The 22,572-nt window shown below is 43.6% G+C and overlaps 1 protein-coding gene across 16 annotated transcripts in view; it reads left to right on the top strand.

The window, feature by feature from the left end:
* The first annotated feature begins 856 nt into the window (after nt 1-856).
* tcf7l2 (transcription factor 7 like 2) overlaps nt 857-22,572 on the top strand; it is an 86,953-nt gene continuing 65,237 nt past the window's right edge. For 4 of the 16 annotated variants that reach the window (XM_063892909.1, XM_063892923.1, XM_063892919.1 and 1 more), the window contains exons 1-3: nt 857-1,385; nt 1,556-1,622; nt 1,796-1,920. In XM_063892909.1, coding sequence (XP_063748979.1) covers nt 1,197-1,385; nt 1,556-1,622; nt 1,796-1,920 — 381 coding nt within the window. In that variant the 5' untranslated portion in view covers nt 857-1,196. The remainder of the gene's footprint in view (nt 1,386-1,555; nt 1,623-1,795; nt 1,921-22,572) is intronic. The other 12 variants (XM_063892917.1, XM_063892914.1, XM_063892908.1 and 9 more) reach the window with 5 other exon arrangements.

Below are 22,572 nucleotides of genomic sequence, written 5' to 3'. Positions count from 1 at the left end.
AAATGTCTTCATATTGTGTCAAATGAAGAAAAAAAAAACAGGACAGATAAAATGATTGTTACCTTATAATTATAAGACACCTGTTTTTAATTTCATGTGGTTCAATTTATTATTTTTTTATTAATCAAAATCACCTACAGGAATGATCTTACTAATGCCCTATTTATTTCAGTAGGAATAAGAGACAAAAATGAAGCATCAGTTATTTGTGTCCAGCCTGGTTGCTGAGGGAGAGGAGAAAAATAAAAACAGCTCTGTCTGTGCTGCCAGTGAGGAATTCAGGTTAGTCCCAGAGGACATCACACCTGTCAACAAAGCAGGATGCAATAACACCCTGCATCCCAAAAAATAGATCTGAGGAAACATTATCTAATATAATAAAAAATAGATCTAAGGCACTGACAAAGCAGATAAAATAAGAAAACAAGCGTGGATTAAAAGCTTGTATTCTGCTTTGATAGGCCTCGATTGTATAAGCAAAAAAAGGGACGACTAGAATTAGAAGTAAAGCTTGAAAAAGAAAATAAACTTTAACTTAATTTGGCCCTTGTGACAGTCTGGTAGGGAATGGTGGAGTCAAACTGGTTGCAAATAGCCTGAGGAAGTACCCTCTTTTCATTTTTTTTCCCCCACTGGGAGACCGCCCATATGTGCGTTTAATCCACATTTACAAGTAACTCCTATCTTCCTCCTATTTTACCATCACTGTCCTGCTACCAAACTGGCTTTTCCCTCCTCACATGCTTTTCTCTGCAGTCGTCCGCCGGCTTCCTCCTACCTCCCTCTCTCTTTCTCTACCCCCCCCCCCCCCTCTTCTTTTTTTCCTCCTATTTATGAAAACGTCACTTCAAGTCCCTCCCTGTTTGAATCTCATTAGTTTCTTGTGTGTTTCTCCCTGTCAATAATCCTGAATCCAGACTCTCTCTATTTCCATCCCTCTCTATCTGTCAATCAGAGCCGCCTTTGAACTGAAAACCACTCCGACCAACTTCAACTCACTCAATCCGAGCGGCTCGGCTCCTTCTCCGGCTTCCTTTTTCTGCCAAGATTCCCTTCTTTTTTAGTTTTCTACCAACCGCCAGAGCTTTGGAAAACGCCAATACAGAACCAAAACTTAAAGTCGGACTTTCCTGATCACCGAGATCAAGGGTTTAAAACTTCGTGTTTTGCCCCAAAATATTTTTGCACGGGAAAAAATGCCGCAACTCAACGGCGGTGGAGGGGACGATCTGGGTGCAAACGATGAAATGATTTCCTTCAAAGACGAAGGAGAGCAGGAAGAGAAAATTTCGGAGAACTCTTCGGCAGAAAGGGATTTAGCCGATGTCAAATCTTCTCTTGTAAACGAGTCGGAAACGAATCAAAACAGCTCTTCGGATTCAGAGGTAAGTTGCAGCATTAAAAGCGGGGCTCGCTCGTGCCCGGCTCTGTGAAACTGCTGCCTTTATAATTCTCACATTGTCACACAGAGAGACTTAAAAAGAAAGTTAACTATCACCCTCGTCGGCCGTTGTGTTAACTTTAACGCAATCCCTGTGTTTCATTGCATTTCAAGGCGGAAAGACGGCCTCCGCCTAGATCTGAAACTTTCAGAGACAAAACAAGAGAAAGTTTAGAGGAGGGTGAGTTTCTGCTTTATTCTTCCTCTCTTGGCTGTTTTTGCACCATGACATTATATGTGCCTGACGGAGGGCATCTCCTCCGCTTTATTTCTCCAATGCATTTTGTGGGAAAAAAGTTTTCAAGGCCACATTATTAAAAGAAAGTTTTCTTCTTTTCCCCCCCGCCATGTTAGCTGCGAAAAGGCAAGATGGAGGGCTGTTCAAGAGCCCACCGTACCCGGGCTATCCATTTATAATGATCCCCGATCTCACAAGCCCCTACCTTCCCAATGGATCACTTTCGCCAACAGCACGCACAGTAAGTTCATTTATTTACAACCGTATGTGCACACACACTCCTCACACACAAACACATACACACACGGGGTCCGGGCAGACTGAGGCAGCCGGACACAGAGTGTTGTCACCCGCAAGTGCAGCCGGTAAAAACGTAGAGCCAAGTTTTGCAGCTCATGAAGTGTACAGTACAATGGCATGCATGTCCGCCTGCAGCTCCTGCGTGTTTGTCGTGGGCAGCAGCTAGCATGCTAACTGTGCTAAGCGCTAGGACCCAAAGCAAGGAAAATGGTCATTCTTGTTATATGACAGGTCCTGTGCACTTGACATTATTATTATTTTTTCACTTCAATGCTGCCTGAAATTGCACTCTGACAACTTTTTAATTAAATGCATGTCAGATGGTCAAAATATTATTGTATTCTCTATATGGTATTATTGTGCAGGTGTGTACTGTATTCTAGGCTACAAGTGCATGTTTTTAACCCACTGAATAATGCAATTGGCTTGTGTTTGCACAGCCTCATCAAACATGCCCTTTTTTCTATCACAAGCTGCATGAGCATTGAGACCTTTACACTGGCTTTCTGACACGCTGCAAACAGTGTAAAGCAATGTAAAAGCACACAAATAAAATCAATATGCACATGAGCTTTTCAAAGTGATTTGCATGTGTCAAAACCTGTAAAGACATTATTTGAAAGGTGCATGCATTAACATTTTAGAGCTTTTTAAAAAAAAGTCGTTTAATAATTATTTATTTTTTATATCTATCATTTAAAATGATTTATTAAATGGAAATTATTGTGCAACACTATGCTGTGCTCAGCATGTGCACCATATGCTTCTAATAAGGAATAAACTGCCTTTAAAAAAAAAAGAAGCATGTGCTATGTTAACCCATATTTATAAATAAATTCATGTTATTTAGACACAATCAGCTATGCTATAATTATGCACACTTACTCATTTGCTCAGCACCTCGCAGGTCCCACTGGGCAATAGCAATCCTTAAGCGGCATAATTTTCTCAACCATGGGTGTTTTTGAGCCCCCCTATTTTAAACGGTTGCAATTACAAGTCTGCGCTTTAGGACCTGTCATCTCATTTTACAAGGTTAAGGCAAAGACCAGGCATTAGGAAATGTGACCCCTCCACCCCCCCACCAGCTCAGCTTTGCCTAACGAAACTGATATTTGTTACCTCAATTTTTTTGTTTTGTGCGCTGTGCACACCTTGAAATATAAATGCACATCTGACACATAATGCCTTCTTTTGTGTTTGACACAATTTCAGTTTTTTATTGTTCAACATGATCGCCCAGGGTTTCAAATAATTTGTGCTACTTACACAATCCTTTCTACGTATGTGTGTGTTTTATGGTTTTTAAAAGATTTTATTATTCCCAGCATATGCACATATGAGAACATTGTTCCATTCTTTCCCTCTTAGTCAGCCAGCCTTGTTAACGCTACTGGCTGGTATGGGGAATTAGTCACTCATTATTCTCATCAGTACTGATACAAACACACATTCACAACAACACACACAATTTAAACTGAGGCACTTCCTTGTGTCAGTGGCAGAGGTTTGTAGTTTTCTTTGTGACTAGTGCTAGTCCGAAGAGCGCTCATTTCATTGTGCTTATGCAGCAGTAAGAAATGTAGTAAATTGTGCAACATGGCTGGAAGATGCTGCGGCGAGGCAGTGTTGACCTTTGCTCCCTTAATTCCACCCCTGAAATACTATTTTCAGAAAAAGGATCTTTTTTATTTTTAAAATGCATGTCCCTTTATTTGTGTATATTTGTTACCTGTTGTGTAGTTTCCTCACAGTTTCTTTGTGCCACTGTTTTTATTTACAATATTACAAAATCTACAAGCCACTGCTGATTTTTGAGGAGGTGTTTATTGGCATATTAAGAGACAACATTTTTTACAGCTGAATTCCCAGATCTACCTGAACAGTGCAGATGATGAACATGGTTTTTCGGGTTGCGGTGATCTTCCTTCTGTAGAGCCTCGGCCCCCACTGTCTGCAGCGCCCTGTGTGTCCAGCCATTAGAGCTTTGAAGTCAGCGGCCGCTGTAATATAAATGTATTAGACTTAAAGCTGGCATAAATAATTCACCTGGACATTGATTAACTGTCTTGCTCCCTAACATGTCATGTGAGGCACTGAATATGACTGCTGGTATTATTGCAATGAGACTTTCCCTGTCTTCTCATGAAAAGCTTTGATTCTCGCTGCTTTCCCCTTCATTTTCATTCTTCTGCTCCTCTTGGTTTAGTGGATGCTGTAAAATTATTTTCAGGATATAGATGTCAACATCTCTGCCTTTGTCTGTCGTATTAAATAAATAGGTTTTACATTTAAATGTATGATTCCTATATGTGTAATATTTAAAAAATGTAGGTATTTCTCAGAGCAATATTCTCATAAATTGAGATTTTTTTTTCTGTCAGCTGGCACTTAACCTGATCTGTTTTGACATGTCCCCCTATGTCTGTGATTTTATATTTTTGCATGTCCAAAGTGGGCGAAAAAAAAAATCCTGCATGTGGCGGTTACCATAATTTGTCTGACCTCTGGGAGCCATAATCAGTGAGAATTAGTTTTTCCTAACACCTAAGTCCAAGGAGGCTCACAATTTAGTATCATTTAGCAATTTGACATGACGTGGTGCCTGGGCTTTAAAAGTCTCCTCCTCTCCTCACCCTGCCGTCTCCCTCCTCCCCAAACCTCACACAAAGGCCTGCTGGATCACTGGGTGCAGGTTGAATTGGACAAGTGGCCTGCCCAGTTCACCCCGGTTTTCTATCTGTTTTTGCTCTCTCTATCTCCCTTCCTCTCCCTGTCTACCTTTTGTTTCCTGCCGATGCTAACACAGGGCTTGTGAAAAAAGGCAGCGGGTTAACTGCGGTGCTGTGGGCTAACATCACACCTCAACAGGTCTGGAGACGCAGAGGCTCAGGGAGGGAGAGCGGGATCTGGGCGGCCAGCTCTCCTGCACCGGGGCTGCAGGGCCGTAAATCCACTGGCTTTATTTACTGCCTCTCGGACTTATGAATGTTAAGATATTTGACGCCACCCCTGGCCCCATAATTCTCCAAGCCTGGAGACTTTTGGCGGAGGTTTTGAGTTTCGACGTATAATTACGAGTAGTTTAAAAAAGAACAAGAAAGTGGAGGGGGGATGAAAACGCAACACCAAGCATCCACCGCTGTGTTTAGAGTGAAAAAAGACGCTCCCAGAACCCGTGGCGATTCTACTACAAGACGCTGCAAAGGCTTTGTGTGGTTGAAACAATAGCTTTTCTCCCCTTTTCCCTCTTTGTTTCCACTGTGTTGTCGTGCCAGGATCGCTCCTGTTGCCGCAGATTCACCTCCTTTAAAAAAATTAATCCGCTTCCATACAGACTGACTTCTTCCTTTCTCTTCTTATTTTGGGAAGACATAATAATGGAGGATTTTCTGGTCAGATTATTGTAATGAACATGCAGGAGTGAATGCAGCACCACCTCCTTTGTGCTCACGTGCACACATTGCTGTGGCCTTATCTGTTATAATTGACACAGACAGACAGTATCTTTCCTAAATGTGGCAGCAGCATAAGCATAACAATTGTATATCATATGGATTATGTGTGTTCGCCTGCTGTAAATGGATTTTTGGCGGTGACAAGAGGAAAGATAGTTTAATGCGGATTTAAGGGAGAGGGCCCACACCTTATCAAATTGGCTTTACATGTTAATAGGGCCTAATTGGTGTCCGCGGGGGGTTTGGTGGCACAACGCGGCTGTATTTTGTGCCTCTAGCCGCAAAATGCACTCTGAATTTAGTTGGAAGGTTGCGCTCCTTTTGTCTTGCAAATCACTTTTGTTTACAAAGTATGGCGGAAGCGGCTCCCGCTCTCTCTCTCTCCCTCCCACTACTCCTTTTTGTGCTCCATCTCTTCCTCTCTCTGTCTGCTGTTTCTCTCATCCTATGCGAGGAGAGGGGAAAGAAAAGGTCCTTATTTTTCTTCGACTCAATAAACAGTCATAAAAAGCACAATCTGCTTTGGATTTGAGGAGTTAAGTTAGAGAAGGGGGGTTGGGTGTGCTGGGAAGCGAAGTTTGGCACCATTAAATTAAAATTGGGGCCTGCTAGACATTAGCGGTGCACAGCACATTCTCAGAGCTTAATTAGTCCGAACTGTAATTGTTCATGGTCTGCCAATAGGAGTAATGCTCAGGAAAAGTGGAGTTGCACTAAATCGGCCCAGGGTTTTTAAAACAATAAATCACTTGCATATTTGTGCCGTGATTCAGATGGAGGCTCGACCTCTCCCATCTCGACATGTGGTAAATTGTAAAGTCAATGAATCGCAGATGTAGGGGTAGGGAGGTGGTGGTGGTTGGGGGGACTCAGAAAGAGAGGGAGTACAGTAAGGTTTTGTTAGTGCCTGGTGAATGAATGGAAAAGACTTGTGCAGTAAATATTTACTGAGAAGATATATATTTTTTTTCTCTCAGCTAGCGGGGCTTAATTGTCTAATGCTGATGATGTTGGCAGGCTGAGCCGTGTGAGAGCTTACGCGTTCGTCGATCTGTCACTCTGCTAGAAAAAAAACACAGAGGCAAAAAAAATCAGTTTGTGAGTGTGTTTCTAATCAGATTTTTAACTAGTGCAAAGGGAGTGGTGGTTCCCTGGTGGCAGTGTGAGCTGGGTTTGGGTGTAGCTAACGTTCAGCTGCAGTCAAGTCTGGTTTGGGGCTGAACCTTTTTTTAATTAAATCATTGACTTCATTGTTTTTAATGTAATAACAGCTAATCTGATGCCTAATTTTGACTTCAATGTAACAGATTATGCCTGTTACTCATTAAGATACAGCACAGCCTGGGTACTTTTTTTCTTTTCCTTTTGGTAAAACAAATTATGCTCAGAAAGGATAAATTCATTTTCACCTCCTGTATCCTTCCTTGTTTCTGTCAGTGAGCCACCACATTCTGCTTCTCTGTGCCTGAGCGAAGAAAAAAAAGGCATTAGTTTAGCAGCTGTGCACTGGTGCCCCCCCCCCCACCCCAGCCCCCAGTGTAACACCCCTCCTCTTCCAGTCGCAACCCCCCCCTTCCCTTGGTCCCTCTTTCTCCCATGCATTTCTATAGAGCTCAACACAAAGATAGTACTGTACATCTGGAATGCAACTTTTGTCATCTGTTAAATATAGGCTAGCTCTGCTCCTGGCCCACAGGGCTTGGGGCTCCCTTAAAACATGGAAATTAAATTATTGTGTGTGCGTGTTAGCCACCAGTTAAATTTATATCTACATACAGACCATGCTGCTTTATTTCTATGTACTGTGTTTTGCCTTGGCAGACACCACATTTTGTAGTCCCTTGAATTTTTTGCAAGTTCCTTTTTTAATTTAAAACCATGTGCAGAAATATGCAAAGGTTTGTTTTTTGAACACTTTTCTGACTTTTGGAATACTCAAACACAAATAGACACTAAACTTTGAGTCAATACTTTTCCCCCTTTTTTGAATTTTAAATTCATGATGGATAATGAATCTCAGATTTATTTGTTCCTGTTAAATGTCCCCCAGTACAAGTACATGTGTTGCTTGGTAGAATTTGGAGTGTATTCTCACTTTCCAGCCAATAATGTGAACTCACATGGAGCTGCTTCAAATAAAGGCTTATTGAAAATGATGATAACATAGATTATAGATGATGATATTTTATTGGCAGTGGTACTGCGCTGCATTCAGCTGCAAGATAAGGTTAAAATGAATATTGATTGCATCTTTTAGATATGAAGCTTATGGTTAGGATCAGCTAGTTTCAAGAGATTATTACGTAGAATGCGTGTTTTTCTCAGTGTCATGATTACAAAACCTTTGGGAATGCCATTTTCTAGAAAGACTGATGAGAGTTGAGGACTTTCTTGGAAGTATTTTATTCTGATGAGATGTAATTTTACATTCGTCCATACTTTAATAATAATGCAGTTTTTGTTGGAGATAAGAAATCCACAGAATGTTACATGAAGAATTGCTTGAGCTCAGGTATCACTCCAGAAATACTTCTGGAATGTGCAGTTTTTTTTTTGTTCTTCGTCTTTTCCCTGCCTTGAATGTGCATATTTCTGTAAGTTCATTCATAATGGGAGCAGAGTGCTCCAGTAGCCAAATGAGTTCAGCAGTAGCGGAGTGGGAGGGAAAGCACGGGGCAGGAGGAGGGGGCAGAGAAAAGCGGGAAGTGTGTGTGTGTGTGTGTGTGTGTGTGTGTGTGTGTGTGTGTGTGTGTGTGTGTGTGTGTGTGTGTGTGTGTGTGTGTGTGTGTGTGTGTGTGTGTGTGTGTGTGTGTGTGTGTGTGTGTGTGTGTGTGTGTGTGTGTGTGTGTGTGTGTGTGTGTGTGTGTGTGTGTGTGTGTGTGTGTGTGTGTGTGTGTGTGTTGGGGTGACGGCGGGGGGGCTGGGGGTCGGACGCACAAAAGCCGTCTGAATAGAGCGCATAATTGCTGTTAATGCCAGGGCAATGAGAGCTGCGACAGTTCCTGGTTAGATGTCCAAACAATAGTGCCCCTTAGGCTTCACATTTATCTTCCTGTGGAAGGAAAAAAAAGAGAGGAACACAGATTGAAGCATGCAAGTTTCAGTTTTCAGCCACGCTTGATAAGCAGGCATGTGTTCATGTGTGCGGTTTCTGCCTCTGAGTCACCCCCCCGTAACCACCCTTCCCTCCACGTTGCTCGCCGTGCTTCCCACACTCATCGTCATCAGAAAATGTTTCCTTAAAAGCTCTTGGTAAGAGAGCCGCTGTGACGTTGGAGGAATTCTGGTGGTGCCGGCCTTCTGTTTGGATTGCGGAGTGTGTTTGGAAAGGGTCAAAGTGCACCATCGCTGACATGCTTTTTCGTTGAGAAAGGAGCTTCCCCTCTCACCCCTTTTTTACAACAACTGATAGGGAGTGCTTGAGTCTCCACTGGAGGTTTTGTGTGTGTGGGTGTGTGTGTGTGTGTGTTTGTGTGCACTGAGGGATGAGGTGCCACACTGCCATCACAGCTCTTAATGATCATGTCGGGCTAGATAATGACTAGCCATGCCAGTGTGCAGAGAACACCTGTGGTACACCAGCCTTTTATAGATGTGGTAGAATGCTCTGGAACGTGCCACAGAAGAAGAATCTCATTCATGCTGCTGTGTTTAAAAAAACCAAAACTTTTAAATGATCTCCTTTCATTTATGCTTTTCCTTCTTTCTTTTGTACATGAATAATCAGAGACAAGTTGTAGAAAAAACTGGAATCATCCTCATCTGTAAATTGTATTTTCAGCATACAATAGAAACAGGATCTTTAATAGTTTGAGCTCCTATATTCTGCGTAGTTTAAATTCTAACTACAACATGTAAAACATCAACATGTGAAACTCGAATCAAAATTAGTTTCACCACATTCAGTATAAGATGCCAATGGGGTTTTTCAGCAGTCTTGTTTTTGTACCCTGTTTGTATCTCCATTCTTAAAATTGTCAAGGGAATTTGTGTATGCAGATAATCTGTTCAAAACAGCTCAGATGGGAAGGAGGCAAAACACATAATAGAGGAGTTTAAGGTGATAAATCTCCAGTCGATGTATTTTTGATCTACTAATTAAACTTTTAATTGTAGCAGGATAAGCTCCGAGGAGTGTGTGTGATTATGTGCGTGTTAGGGAAGCGGAGTGAGTCGGCTAATGAGGTGATCGTCTGCTTGTTTGTCGTAAAAGGTGGTGGATTCATAACTGACCACCAAAGGTGAGGGAGGTTTCAGAGTGCAAGCAGAAATAAATTAATCTGCTAATCTGCGGATTATGGTAGGATTTGTGAGGGGGAAAGAAATGTTGGCGAGATTACTTTTATAATGCACAATGCTAATAAAATGTAACACCTTTAGACTGGCGTGCCGTGTGGAACAGCGCTGGATTTTTTTTCATCTAGTTGATGAACCAATTCCAGTGGAAAACAGATTAGGAGTAAATTCCCATGTTAGCTCTTTAACCAGCTGTTAGAAACCTATTTACAAAATAATAATATGCCTCTTGTAAAGAGACAGCTGTCAACTTGTGTACAGCACTAGATAACATTTCATGTGAGCCGCTTGTTACATCCACACATGGCCTAGGCCTCGCGCGTGAGCATTGAATTACCAACCCTTGTGCAGGTAACGTGTGGAAATGGTATGATTGTCAGTGTAACTCTAAACACATAACAATGTATTTGAATATGGTCTTTAAACAGTGCTTTCATTTTTAATCATGACATATAAGATGCACTTTTAAATATATGTTGTTCTCTTATCCCTAAAATGTATCTTCGTAATTTGAACTGTACTAAGATGCCAAGCACCAAAACTAAAATTGTTTGTATGGAAATAGTTTTAGTATGTTTTAAATGCTTAAAATCCTCCTGGTTGCTAATATTCATTCCACTCTAGTGAGAGGCCGGTGTGTCAGCCGTGGTTCGGGGTCAATTCCAAAAGTGAACAAATTGACTCACGGCTCTGAGTGAATTGTCAATTGGCTTCTTCCCTCCAGGGGTCAGAGGGAATAGACTGTCTTGTTTGGACAATGTCCCGAGGTGAGATGAGTGGCCTTCACCGATCAGCCAGATGGAGAACTGACTGACGGACGGACAGAGGAGCTAAATGAACTGGCAGACAAACAGATAGGCAAGAGGGAACGTGGCACTTCTGTGGTGAAAAAACAATGCAGTTTAGACACCGTGAAATTAATATTTGATTGAAATAATGACCTGCTAAGGCATTGACTAAAGTATGATGTAATGATTGTGTTTCCTATAGTTGAACCCTGAATGACAGATGATTTATTTTAAAGCTCTGTGTTAAGTATTACATCCAGATAAGTGCTGCACATGTTTTCCGGTACTACGACTTTACATACTCTGGCACAGGAATCGTTTAAGGATGATTATTCTGCATTCTGGTTTCTCTGATGATGGGCCGTCACCCACAATGGGACACAAGTCTTTTTCCAGCAGGTTTCCATGTGGCAATTCATTGCAAGTGAGAGTTTACAGTTATTATTTGGTTTGGAAGTTATTGAAGTGGAACAATCCCTGTTAAGGTCCACAATTAACACCACACAATTCCAAAGTTTGTCTTTGTTGGATAAATAAATAAAGATATACTGGCCTGTAACTTTTTGGATGTCTTGGTTTGTATATAAACAGTGTTTTAAAAATATTGTGTTGAGTCCTTACATAATATTATCTTTCTTTAAAAGTCAAAATGTTGAGGTGGATTATTTATTTGTTTTACTTTCCTGATTTCCTGTCATGATAGCAAAAGATGAATTTCAGATTTTAGCTCTGATTCCATAACCTGTACAGTCATATCGAAAGTTGAGATAAGAGACTGGCATGACAGAGCGGGAATGGCCTTTGTGTCATGTGTTGCACGTCACAGTGCCCTTTAGAACCAGGAGGCTGTTTATCTGCTCTTTACTGCCTTCTGTATCTTTATGGCCGTCACACTTTGCATATTTGAAATATCAATAAAGATAAATGTCCAGCCTCGTCATTACAGGTGGCGTCAGGCGTTTAAGTTTCAGGATAGGTTCTTTAGCGACGTGATGATTTTACTTCTTTCGAAGGCTAATCTCTCTTCTGTGGGAGGTCCGTGAACTCTGGCCGTTAGTGTTTAAAAAGCCAGCGTAGGGCTCTGGAGCATTTCAAATACATGAGTCCAGTTTTGCATGTCTATGAAAGCCCTTTGTGTTTTGTGGATGACCCTTGCTGTTGTAAGGCCTGTATCTGTCTCTGCTCAGGCAGCCGGGCAGGCCTGCAGTGAGGATGCAGCAGCTGGCCGGGGCCCAGGCACAGGAATGCTGTGTGTGCTGTTTAAACAGTGGCTTGTCTCAGTGCAGGCCTGGAGGAGCTGAGGGAAGGAAGTTCCTCCATGTTTACATAGCTGAATTGTCCTTTGGGCCCCCCCAGTGTCTAATGCACTTCTGTTCAAACATTCACAAGTGTGGAGATGACCCCCACTGATGCTAGTGTTCACAGCTCTTGCCTTCACCCTGCCTCTGCTCTCCGTCTGAATGTGTGTTTGTGAACAGTGAAGACTCATGGCCACTACTTTGTTCCCTACTGTGGGTGTTTGCCGCTTTTAACTGGTGGCCTCGGTGATAGATAAAAAGCATTTACAGGGCTCAATTTATCACACTGAAACGTCAGGGAAGGGCAACGTAAGAGATGTACAGACAGATGAAGAGATAGGAGGCACCTCATTGCTCCAACCAAGGTCCTATCCAACAAGGAGATCGACATTGACATACGGCGGGAGTCGTCAGGCTAATTGTTGTTTGAATTACCTGTTATGATCCAATGACAAATCTCTCACACTCTTGCCACCAGAGCGGAAAATGTATCCGGGGATTGGCATGATCTTCGCGAGTGTGTAAACCTGGCTTCAACAAGATGGATAAATGCAATTATTGGGCAGACCTGGGGAGAAGAAAATCCATTTAAAGCCCGTAAAGCTGAGCAGGGGCCGTGGTTAATTCATTTGGCCAATTTGCGGGTGATGTACGAGTGTCAGGGCACATTAGTCAGGCGGGGGAGAGGTGAGTGTTTGCTGGGTGGATGTGGGTGTGTATTTTTTTGTCAGGGGGGCTGCATGTGAAGATGCTCTTAGGTTGCAGAGCAGTCTCCTTGAGACCTGGTTTCCAACTCCTCTCCACTCCACCCCCTTTGCCGTCTCAGTGGACAAAACAAATGGACCCTGGACATGGAAATGACAAAAAGATGCACTGAGTGCGCTGAGTGAGAGGGAAGAGGGATTGCTTTGCAAATGAGTTAGGGAAACAGGGCTGTGGTCCGCTGGGCGGCAGAGTGAGTAGCAGAATGCCTTACCATACCGCAAACTCAATCACATCCTGCAGGTTAAATGACTGCTCTCTATATATGCAGCAGTTGTGGCAACACCGTGACAGGCCATAGTAATTAAACGCCCCCAAAAGAGAAGACCCGTAACCTAATTCCTGGTTCTAGTGTCAAGCTATCAAGTAGTGTCCTGACAAACAGTTTAATTACTATGCAATTTGAAGTAATTGAAAGTTAATGCATAGAAGATCAAGCTTTATAAAGAAAAATGTAAACTGTTGACATAGGTTTTGTGTTAATGTTGATTCTGTTACACTTCACCCTGACCCAGATTGACTTTTGTAATCACTCTGAACTCTGGAGTTTTCCAATTGAGTTATAATTAGAGCGTGGATGCCGATGTTTACTTTGAGTATGCAAAACCCTCAGCAGGCTGACCTACGCACCTGAGACATATGTCCTTTTAGTTCGAGCATTTGCAGTTTCACTTATGATCGTTTTTGAAATCATTATTTTCTTTATGGTGTTTTTGTCCAGTTTCCTTTGAATAGCGTGGACAGATTTGTGTTTGTCAACTCTTGCAACACATGGACATTAGATGGCTTCGCTATGCTTAGTCTGCTACACAGCCATTGTCTCGCTAGAGCGAAACCACTCAACAGTTACACAAGCTGAGCGGTATGCAAAAACAGTGGTTAGAGCATAGCCGGGCGGGTGAGAGGCGTTGAGGGAAGCTTTGGTTTACAGCTCAAAGCCACAGCCTGAATCAGGGCAGGGTTTGATATCAGACAGAGAAACATGAGAGGCTAAGACTTTCTCACTAGGATGCTGATGCTTTTTAAGTGGTTGAGATCACACTTAAGTGCCTCTTGGTTCAGATTTGGTTTGCTGGTGAGCATACGCGGTCTTTGTCGGAGACAGTGTGTGTTAGCATTTGTCACCTGACTGCCAGGCAGCCGGTTTCAGGAAACCAGAGTCAGTGTGAATGCCGAGGCTTGTCAAAGACAGGTGCCAGTGCTGTCCGCTATGCCTGCCGTACAGCAGCTGGGGGAACACAGCAAGGCTCACAGTCAAGTGTGGGCCATTGGGAGACAGCATCAGCTTGAATTCCCTCCCAGTTGGGGATCAAATGGGCAGGCCTCCCTGCAGTCCTGAGCTTAAGGCTGAAACATGCTGTATGCGCCTGTGCATGCACCTTCTACAGCTACTCTGTATACCGTACATTCTTTATTCTTGCCTTTGCACTTCTAAAGGGTGAGATGTGAAAACAAGTGTTTTAATCCTAAACCTGATTGTTACAGCTAAAAATATTCTGTTCTTATGCAACAAGTGTTCAAATATTTAAAATGTTGAGCAAACATGTCATATCCTGCTGATCTGCTGTCTTAGTATGCACTGCACCCACAGAAAATATAATTGAAAAAGTGTGTATTTGACATTATCCACATTGTCTTGAATTTACAGCGATAGTTAACAGACCTGCACACATGCTATGATTACATCATTGGCGACGTGAGACCTGTCATGTGCTAGTGAACAACAACAAGAGGCATGTGATCGCCTTCATTGTTGGAAATACTCGACTATGTAACATCTGCTGCCTAATTGTGACTAAGAAATGCCATAACATACTTTCTAAAGATTGAATTCTTTTATGGTTTGATTCTGCATTTTTCCTCTGAGTGTGTGATTATAACATTCAGCCCTGCCTGGTTACAGTTTGATTTACATACAGAAGTTCCTTTTGATAACCCTATACAGCATTAGAGATGCATACGAACTGGTAAAAATCATTATGTAAAAATGCCCCTTTAACTTCTCTTTGGTAAGTTTCAATATCTCTGACATCCCTGTGAACATTGTGGTATTAAAAAGCCATGCAGCTTTTCTCCCATGCAGAGCAATGTCACAACTGGAAAGTGGAACAGGAAACCTCCCCCGTCCTCTCAGGATAGAGGGGTTGTAGATGTGCCTGGGAGCCATTACTGTAAGCCCTCTGAGCCTTCGAGGGGAAGTTCCATGGACTCTTTCTTCTCATTTTGTACACTCGCCTTTGGGATCACTTGTGAGTCCTGCAATCTGAAAATCCTGTGCAGTAAATATGCAGATCTAGTCATCATCTTCTCCTGATCCGCTTGCTTGCTTCTTCCCAGATGCTTACCCACCCTCATGGGAGAACAACTGCTGGCTGCTGTCTATAGGCCAGTGCAATTCCTCACACTAACTCAGAAAAAGAAAAAACATGCATGGAAGTTTTCTATATGCTCCCACAGATCATTTTACATCAGTAGACGTGCCTCTCAACACAACTGTTCCCAGTTAGTGGCGAGAAGCCAGTCTTATTACAGTCAGCAGTAGGACAAATGTTTTTCACTGCCTCTGTGTGTAGTTTCATAGGACATAGCTTGGGTGTAAATTTATTTGAGCCACTCACCAACCAGCTGAATTTGTTCCTCTAATGCTTTGGTAAATTGAGAAGTAACAATTGCCTCATCTGTACATAACGTAGACAAGTTTTTCTCTACACAGCATACATTTGACTACACAAATACATGGTCTGTTGGTTCATGGGAAGTAATGTGCCCCAACAAGCAGCCAATCACCTGGAGAATTAACCGCCAACATCAGAAATGATCTAATTTAAAAGCATTTATCTGCATGTTAAATCATAAACAAGCTCAGAGAGGCCTCACTAACAGTTGGTGCATAAATAGCAACATTCAGGTCTGAACTTAAGGATAGTCTTGTCTCTTGGCTGGACAGCTCAACTGTTAGAGCTCCCTGGCCAGAGATTGAGATGCTGTGGTCTGAGACCCTGGGAAAGTCAACCTCTAATTGTTCACAGAAGCCATTGGCAAAAGAAGCTGAGAAATTATGAGTGAGGCATCAACGGAGTGGATGCTGAGATGAGATGAGACCGCTCACACTGGCCTTTCTGGGGTTTTGTGCCCATTGGGATGCTCCTGAATGACTGTCCTGAAGAAACAAAAAAACTAGAAAAACCCAACCCTTTTTTTCTTGGCTCACTTTTAAAAAACAGACACTTTCTTCGCGTTTTAAATTGGCCTTGTCATGCGGTTTCCTCAACTGGGCTGCTGGGAGCCGACTGTTTCCACACAGGCCGATGTTCTGTACCAGTTATGGTATTGAGAAAAAATAAGGGTCTGTTTTTTTCTGGCAATGATCACTGCGGTATTAAACTCCCAGTTTTTTTTCCAAAAGCTAACACAGTCATGCGTTTGTATTCTTCACGCCTTTTTGATCGCTGTCACAGTTGCTTGGCAAGAGACACATCTGCTTCTGTGTCCTAACACTGCCACGACCCTGTAACACTCTTCCCCCCCACTTGTCGCACAAATCCAGTGTTTGTGGTGCTTTGCCGTGTGCCATGATTTAGCAAATAACATAAGTAATGATTCAATTGGGCATAAAGTAATTGAGAGGCAGCCTGCTTGCCATCTGTCTGGTGAGATTACCACTTTCTGTGTAATTAAACGTGTGACCTTGTGGCCGTGGAGGGAGGTGCCAGTGGGCAGCTACTGCCAAAGAGCCAGGCCGTCTTATTTGAAGTCAGGAGAGTCTGACTGGGAGGGGGGGAGAGTTGTTGTGCGGTTTTCACAGTTTAGCCCAGCTGCTAAAGATAGCCCAGGCTGATGTGTGTTGAGCTTAAGTGGCAGTCTCCTTTAAGTGTGTGTGTGTGTGTGTGTGTGTGTGTGTGTGTGTGTGTGTGTGTGTGTGTGTGTGTGTGTGTGTGTGTGTGTGTGTGTGTGTGTGTGTGTGTGTGTGTGTGTGTGTGTGTGTGTGTGTGTGTGTGTGTGTGTGTGTGTGTGTGTGTGTGTGTGTGTGTGTGTGTGTGTGTGTGTGTGTGTGTGTGTGTGTGTTCACGTCACTCACCAACGAGCCCGTGTCAAAACCCAAGTCACCAACCTTCAGTCAATTTGGCAATAGGAGTAGCGCCCAGCTGAAGTCGGGGTGATCCCTGTGTGCACACAGTGTAACCAGCAGAGGGTAAAGACACTGTGCCCAAAGAGTGTGTGTGTGTGTCTGTTTCTGTGTGTGTTCTAGTGGGGTCACAATGGGCTGAATAGAGGTTGCTGTTTTAACTCTGATTTTATGTGTGGTTTTGTTTTGACTCCTGAGGTTTGGTTTCCCTTGGACAGTGTCCAGAGATTATAAGGCCTGCTTCTCCTCAGTGCTCCTGCGAGGCCGACGTGAAGGGCCCTGCAAAGCTCTGTGATTGGATTTCAGTCCTGATCTGGTTGTTTTGCGTTGTAAACAGGACATTAAAGACGAGGGAGATGGTGCGCTAATGAGTCTGTCTGTCAATGTGTACATAATGGGGGGGGTGTTTGTTTGTTGGGGTTTTAGGATTTGCATCCTCTCTTGCGGTGTCTCACACCCAGTGAAGAAGAGGAACCAAAACCCCCGTAGTACGCTGTCGCTGACATCCAGTTCACACGCAAACACCGAATGCTCGACTGAAAAAGACATCAGTATGGTTTTCTCAGTGTGGGCTGGATGGTGTCTTGCAATACTTCCGCCCAGAGCTTGGAAAAAAAATTCCTCTTGTTCCCCAAAACAAAAATAACCATTTAAATTACTATGGTTGTGCTTTGGTGCAGCCACAGCGCGGCTGGCAGGGCCCGGCTGAGGTGGCACCGGCCACTGGGGATGGGGACAAGGTCTGGGCTGGCCTCCAGGGAAATTACAGGGTGGTATGGAGGAGGAGGGGAGCTCAAGCCTGCCTCCACTCCCTGCTGTCAGCCCAGAGCGCTACTGTTTGCAGCTAGCCAGCTCCTCTCTGTTTTATCTTCGCCCTCTGGAGATAATTGGAGATGTGCTCTGTGTAAACATGTTTTTTCTTTCAAAGTTTCAATTCATTGTTTCAGGAAGAGGATCTGTGTATCTGCCCAGCATGCAGAAAAAGCATTTCATTTTCTTATTTTTTAAATAACAACATTCTCAAGTGCACCCACTTTTGATTTTCTAACATTTGTATGCTTCTGTTTTTTCTAACCTCTTCAGCCATCTCTCATCTTCTTTTTCTCTTTTTCCACCTACTCCCTTAACCCAGCACTTTCTCCCCTTCTCCCCCCACCCTCCCTCTCCCCTCTCAGTATGTGCTCTGATTACCTCTCCAAACTGGCAATAAGTTGATTGCTTTACAGAGATGATGTAAGCCTCTGCCCTAGGGTACATCAGGTTGGATTTCTCCCGCTTTATCTTGTAAAGCCTAAATTAACAGCTGGTTTGGTTGGAGTTCTCCTGGATCTGACTAAAGGATTAGGCTTGGTTCTCATGCGAGTCAATCCGGTTTGATTTATTGCAGGTCTATCAAAAAAGATCAATGGGAGTCCTTTTGAAAGTAAATCCTTAATCGCTCTTTGCACTTACGTGTCATCATTGTGAATTTTTTCCCCTCCAGTCTATCTCTTGCTTTCTTCTCTCTCCATTTCTCACTCCCTAATTCTTATTCTTTCCTTACACCACAGCCTTGTCTGTTTTTTCTTTTTTTGCTTTCGCCTTGCACACCCCACCCAAGCCAATCTGTGGTAGCGATCTGCCTCTGTCGATGGTATCATGGTGAATTGCCAGATAGATTTTTCTATGCTCTCATTAGGTATCCATTGGGGCAAGGCAGCCCTAAGCACGGTTTTAGCATCCTATAGTTGGGATCAGCAAAATGTTATCCTGCTGCTACTGGTGCTCTTGTTTTGTCTTCAGCCAAACTTCCCCTAGCCTAAATCATCCCGTCCTTTCTCCATGTTAGGCCTGTCACTCATTTCTGAGAAAGTTAAAGAATTCATATGTTACATATATCAACTTTCTCTTTGTAGACTTTTCAGTTATTATGAGAGTGCATTGGGCTCTTTTTGGGATATGGATAAATGTATTGGGTTTCAGAACTTATCATATTGCTGTGGTAATGTTTGACACTTTACAAGTCACAGTTCCTTAAATAAACGGAACACTTGGGTTTTATGAGAATGAGTTGTTAAAGACGTGTTGAACACTGAGATATTATTAGTATCAGTTTGAAATATCTGCAATCGGTTCCCATGATGATCAGATCCTTCTGGCATCTTTATCTTCATTCCCTTCGGACAAAGATGCCTTCATTTTCAGTCATCTCAAATATTGGAAGACTGAACCCTTATTTTCTTGCACATCCAAGTGCACATGCTTCCCTGTCGACAAAATGATATAACACTCAAACGACACCCTGCTGCATATTTTCCTCCAGACATTCATAAAGTGACCTGGCAGCTGTTGAGAAGTTTAGACGGAGGGGGGGGGGGGGGATTTAGATCTCAGTAGGTTGTATTCTTCCTTCTACTCCAGTTTTTCTCCACTCATTTGGTCTCAATTTCTGTCATTCCTCTATCAGCAGGGCTCATTATATGTTATCTTCAGCACCTTATTTTCCCTAGTCTTTCATTAATTTCCCTAAGGTCATGACTTTCTAAAAAATACTGAACTTTGAGAATACAAACAGCTGCACAGACCAAAAAGCTGGATGGATGTACAATACGCATGAAAAATATACCGATGACGCGTAGTCTACATGTTGGCATCTGCTCCCTATCCAGTATCCACCCGGTATTCATATTTAACAGGACTTCCTGTGTCTCTAAATACTCTGGACTCCATTTTTACCATTTTGATAATGTGCAAGGGGCAGATGTGGTGAAAAGGGCTCAGGCTCTATCAATGTCAAATTCAGGTGTGTCTTACTGGCATGCTCAGCCAGAGAGATGGCTGGCAGACCTGGGTTGGCGGTATAGGAGGGGCTGTTGAGAGGTTGGTTATATGTGTGAGGGGGGGGGGGGGGGTAAGATCGACGGGATACGTGGGAAGGAAGGGCTTGCTGTCAGCCAGCTGGACCTCTTAATCCTACAGCCTTGGGGAAAGGGTGTGTGTGTGTGTTTGTGTCTGTGTTTGTGTGTGTGAATTGTGTTTGTCTCGTTGATTTGTCAAGTTTAGCACACCTCTGCTCCCCTCTTTGGCCCAGCTGAGCCCACAGTGTGTGTGTCTGTTGTGTATAAGAGTTGGCGCTCCAGCGAGAGACAACCAGGATTTCATGTGTACTGTGTTTACTGTAGTCCTCCTTTTAACGGCACACTGTAGATTTATGTCGGGAGGACACAGCCTCTCGCCCCCTTGATGTTGGCGAGGCGCTGGGGGGTTGGTGCGAGGTGGAAGTGGAAGTAGGGGAGAGGCTGTCCCGCGTTGCTTGTTGAGGGTGGGGGAGGAAGGGGGGGATGAGGGGGAAGTTGGGAGGGCAACAAACACTGTCTCTCCACCCTATCCCATCCCTTTCCTTTATGCCTGGCCCTCTGTGACTATCACACCCTGTTCTCTGAAACTCGTGTGTGTGCACTTTATCCCGCTCTACGTCATACTGTAAGTAACTGGCAGATTGCGTCATGCCCTTGTCATTCATTAGTCACAAAACATAATATTGAGCTACATTCCATGCAAGCTTCCTCTTTTTTTTTCTGCACACTCTCTGTCTCTCTCTCTGCCCCACTCTCTCACTTTTGGCGTATACTTTTGCATATATCACGGGCTGGCAGGCTAAGAGCTTGGGACTTCCCCACGCCACACTCCAAGCCTTTGATCCTTTGCTTTGGAGGTAACATCAAAAGGAGAGGCATAGAAAGGCAGCTACTACTGTGAAGTTCAATGTTCAACTTGATGGCTTGGCTGAGGGCTTTTTTTCCTCTCTCCTCCTCTCCCCCCTCTCTCTCACCTCCCTCCCTCCCTCCCTCCTCCCGCTGCTCCCTCGATCCCTCCGCTGCATCCCTCAGCTGACAAAAACACACAGTTTGTAGCCAAGGGTTTTTTTTTGTGCCTCTGACCTCACCTCCATAGAACCTATTTGGCACAGAACAAGACCTCCTCCCTGTAAAAACTCAGATATACAGATGGTGTACACAAAGATTCAATCATTTTCTTTTTGAAGGTGTGGTAAAAGGGGCAATTCCAGCACCCAGCCCCTCCCTGTGTGGATAACATGGAGCATCCTATATTGCAGATGGTTGCATCAATGCCAAACCAGGCCCTTTGCTGCAGTGGTAGTGGATAGGTAAGCAGGGGAAGCCAGGGAATCGCACCATACTGTTTTCAGCCCTCTCTCTGAATGGATCCATCCTTACGCTCTACGTCACTTAGAGAAAAACAGAAACATTTCAGCGAAGAAAATAGACGACTTCGTGGTGTTTTTCAGCTGCTTTGGTTGCTGTGTTGACTCGGTGCAGAGAAAGCTTGCAATCATTCGTTCACAGGAAAACAACTGATTTTCATAATGAAAGCCTTATGCAAACTCTCTTAATTAAGGCACTATCAGATGAAGCCATGCATTCCAGGTCAAAGCCAGGGTTTTTTGTGGTGTATTCAACTGTGCTTAAATGACACCGACTTGATAAGACGATCCAGAAAGCTGAGGTGCTCCACTAAATGCTTTTTCGTCTTTTATGAGCTTCTCTGTCTGACTGTGCCAATTAGCAAAGGCGTGTGGCCTGCTTTTCTTCTCTTTTTCCTGCTCCAACTCTCTTTCTAGATAGACGCTCTCTATCATGCTCCCGCACATACACACACACGCTGCCGTACACACACCAAGCACACGTTTGGTGTATCATTAGCTTAGTGTGCGGGGAGGCGTGCGAGCCTGGGCTCTCCCCTGCCTTATCTCCATGTCAATCACAGCGTGTGTGTGAACATCAGTTGTAATGATCTCCATCCAGCCTGTCGGTGCGTGTTAGCGCCTGGCTTCCCTCGCCCCCGGAGCAAGCCGTTCCCTAGCTAATAGATGCAAAATTAAGCTGATCAATAGATGGCCTCAGCTCATTATTGACATGTTATCGCGGCGTGAGATTTTCGTGCGGGGGTTTTATACAGTGCTAGCAAGAGATGCAAGGAAGGAAGGAAAAAAAGTTAACCGTCTTCCCCAAATGGCTCAGGCCACTTTGTTTCAACCCTGCAATGATATTACATTAAGCTAATTTATGCAATCATATGCATGTAATATTTTATATGCTAGAACCGTTTCCTGTTTATAATACTTGTCCTATTGGAAGAGTAATCACCAGCTCAGTGGTAGGAAATGAGATAGAGACTTTTGTAAAACGCCATATTAAAGATTCATCAATAATTGGCATGTGTACTGCTGTTTGTGTTGCGGGGGAGGAAGGTGGGGGGCTCTTATGGACGGATCACCACGTGATTGAGCTAAGTGGTAATTAACCATGAGAGAGGTGAGTGTGTGTGTCATTCTGAGCCTGTGCTTGGAAGTTTGTGTATGCATGAAGATGCTGCCAGAGAAAAGTGTGTCAGGAAAGGTGGGGATGCAGAGGGTAAGATGGGGGCCGCATCACTGACAGAGTTGATTTGGAGGTTAGCGCTGAGGCCATGTGGTCAGGTTATGGGGGGACGTGGGGGAGAGCCACCCACACTGGCCCGAGCTACACGGCTGCCTCCCCTGACCCTCTTCGGTCTTATTGTCATGGAAGCATCTCTCATTTTAATGAGCTCCAATAACCAAGCCCTTATTACTTATTTATTCATTAAGCTACCGTGCAAAGCAGCCGTACCCCCACTGTGTGACTGTGCATGTAATTGCTTGTGTGGGAATTTTACTTCCTCCTTTCATGCACGTTATCGTAGTAAATACCATGTTGCGTAACAACATCGATAAGTTAGGTTAAAGCTAATTGAAACTAAAATAGATAGCTTAAAGCTGATGAAAAGCCTACATGGCTGGGTTATGAATCCATAACCTGAAATCACATTTGAGATTTGAGTTGA

This window comes from Eleginops maclovinus, chromosome 10 (genome assembly GCF_036324505.1).
Source record: "Eleginops maclovinus isolate JMC-PN-2008 ecotype Puerto Natales chromosome 10, JC_Emac_rtc_rv5, whole genome shotgun sequence".
Taxonomy (NCBI): Eukaryota; Metazoa; Chordata; class Actinopteri; order Perciformes; family Eleginopidae; genus Eleginops; species Eleginops maclovinus.
The sequence above is the reverse complement of the archived record's forward strand: the minus strand, read 5'-3'. Positions and strand labels throughout refer to the sequence as shown.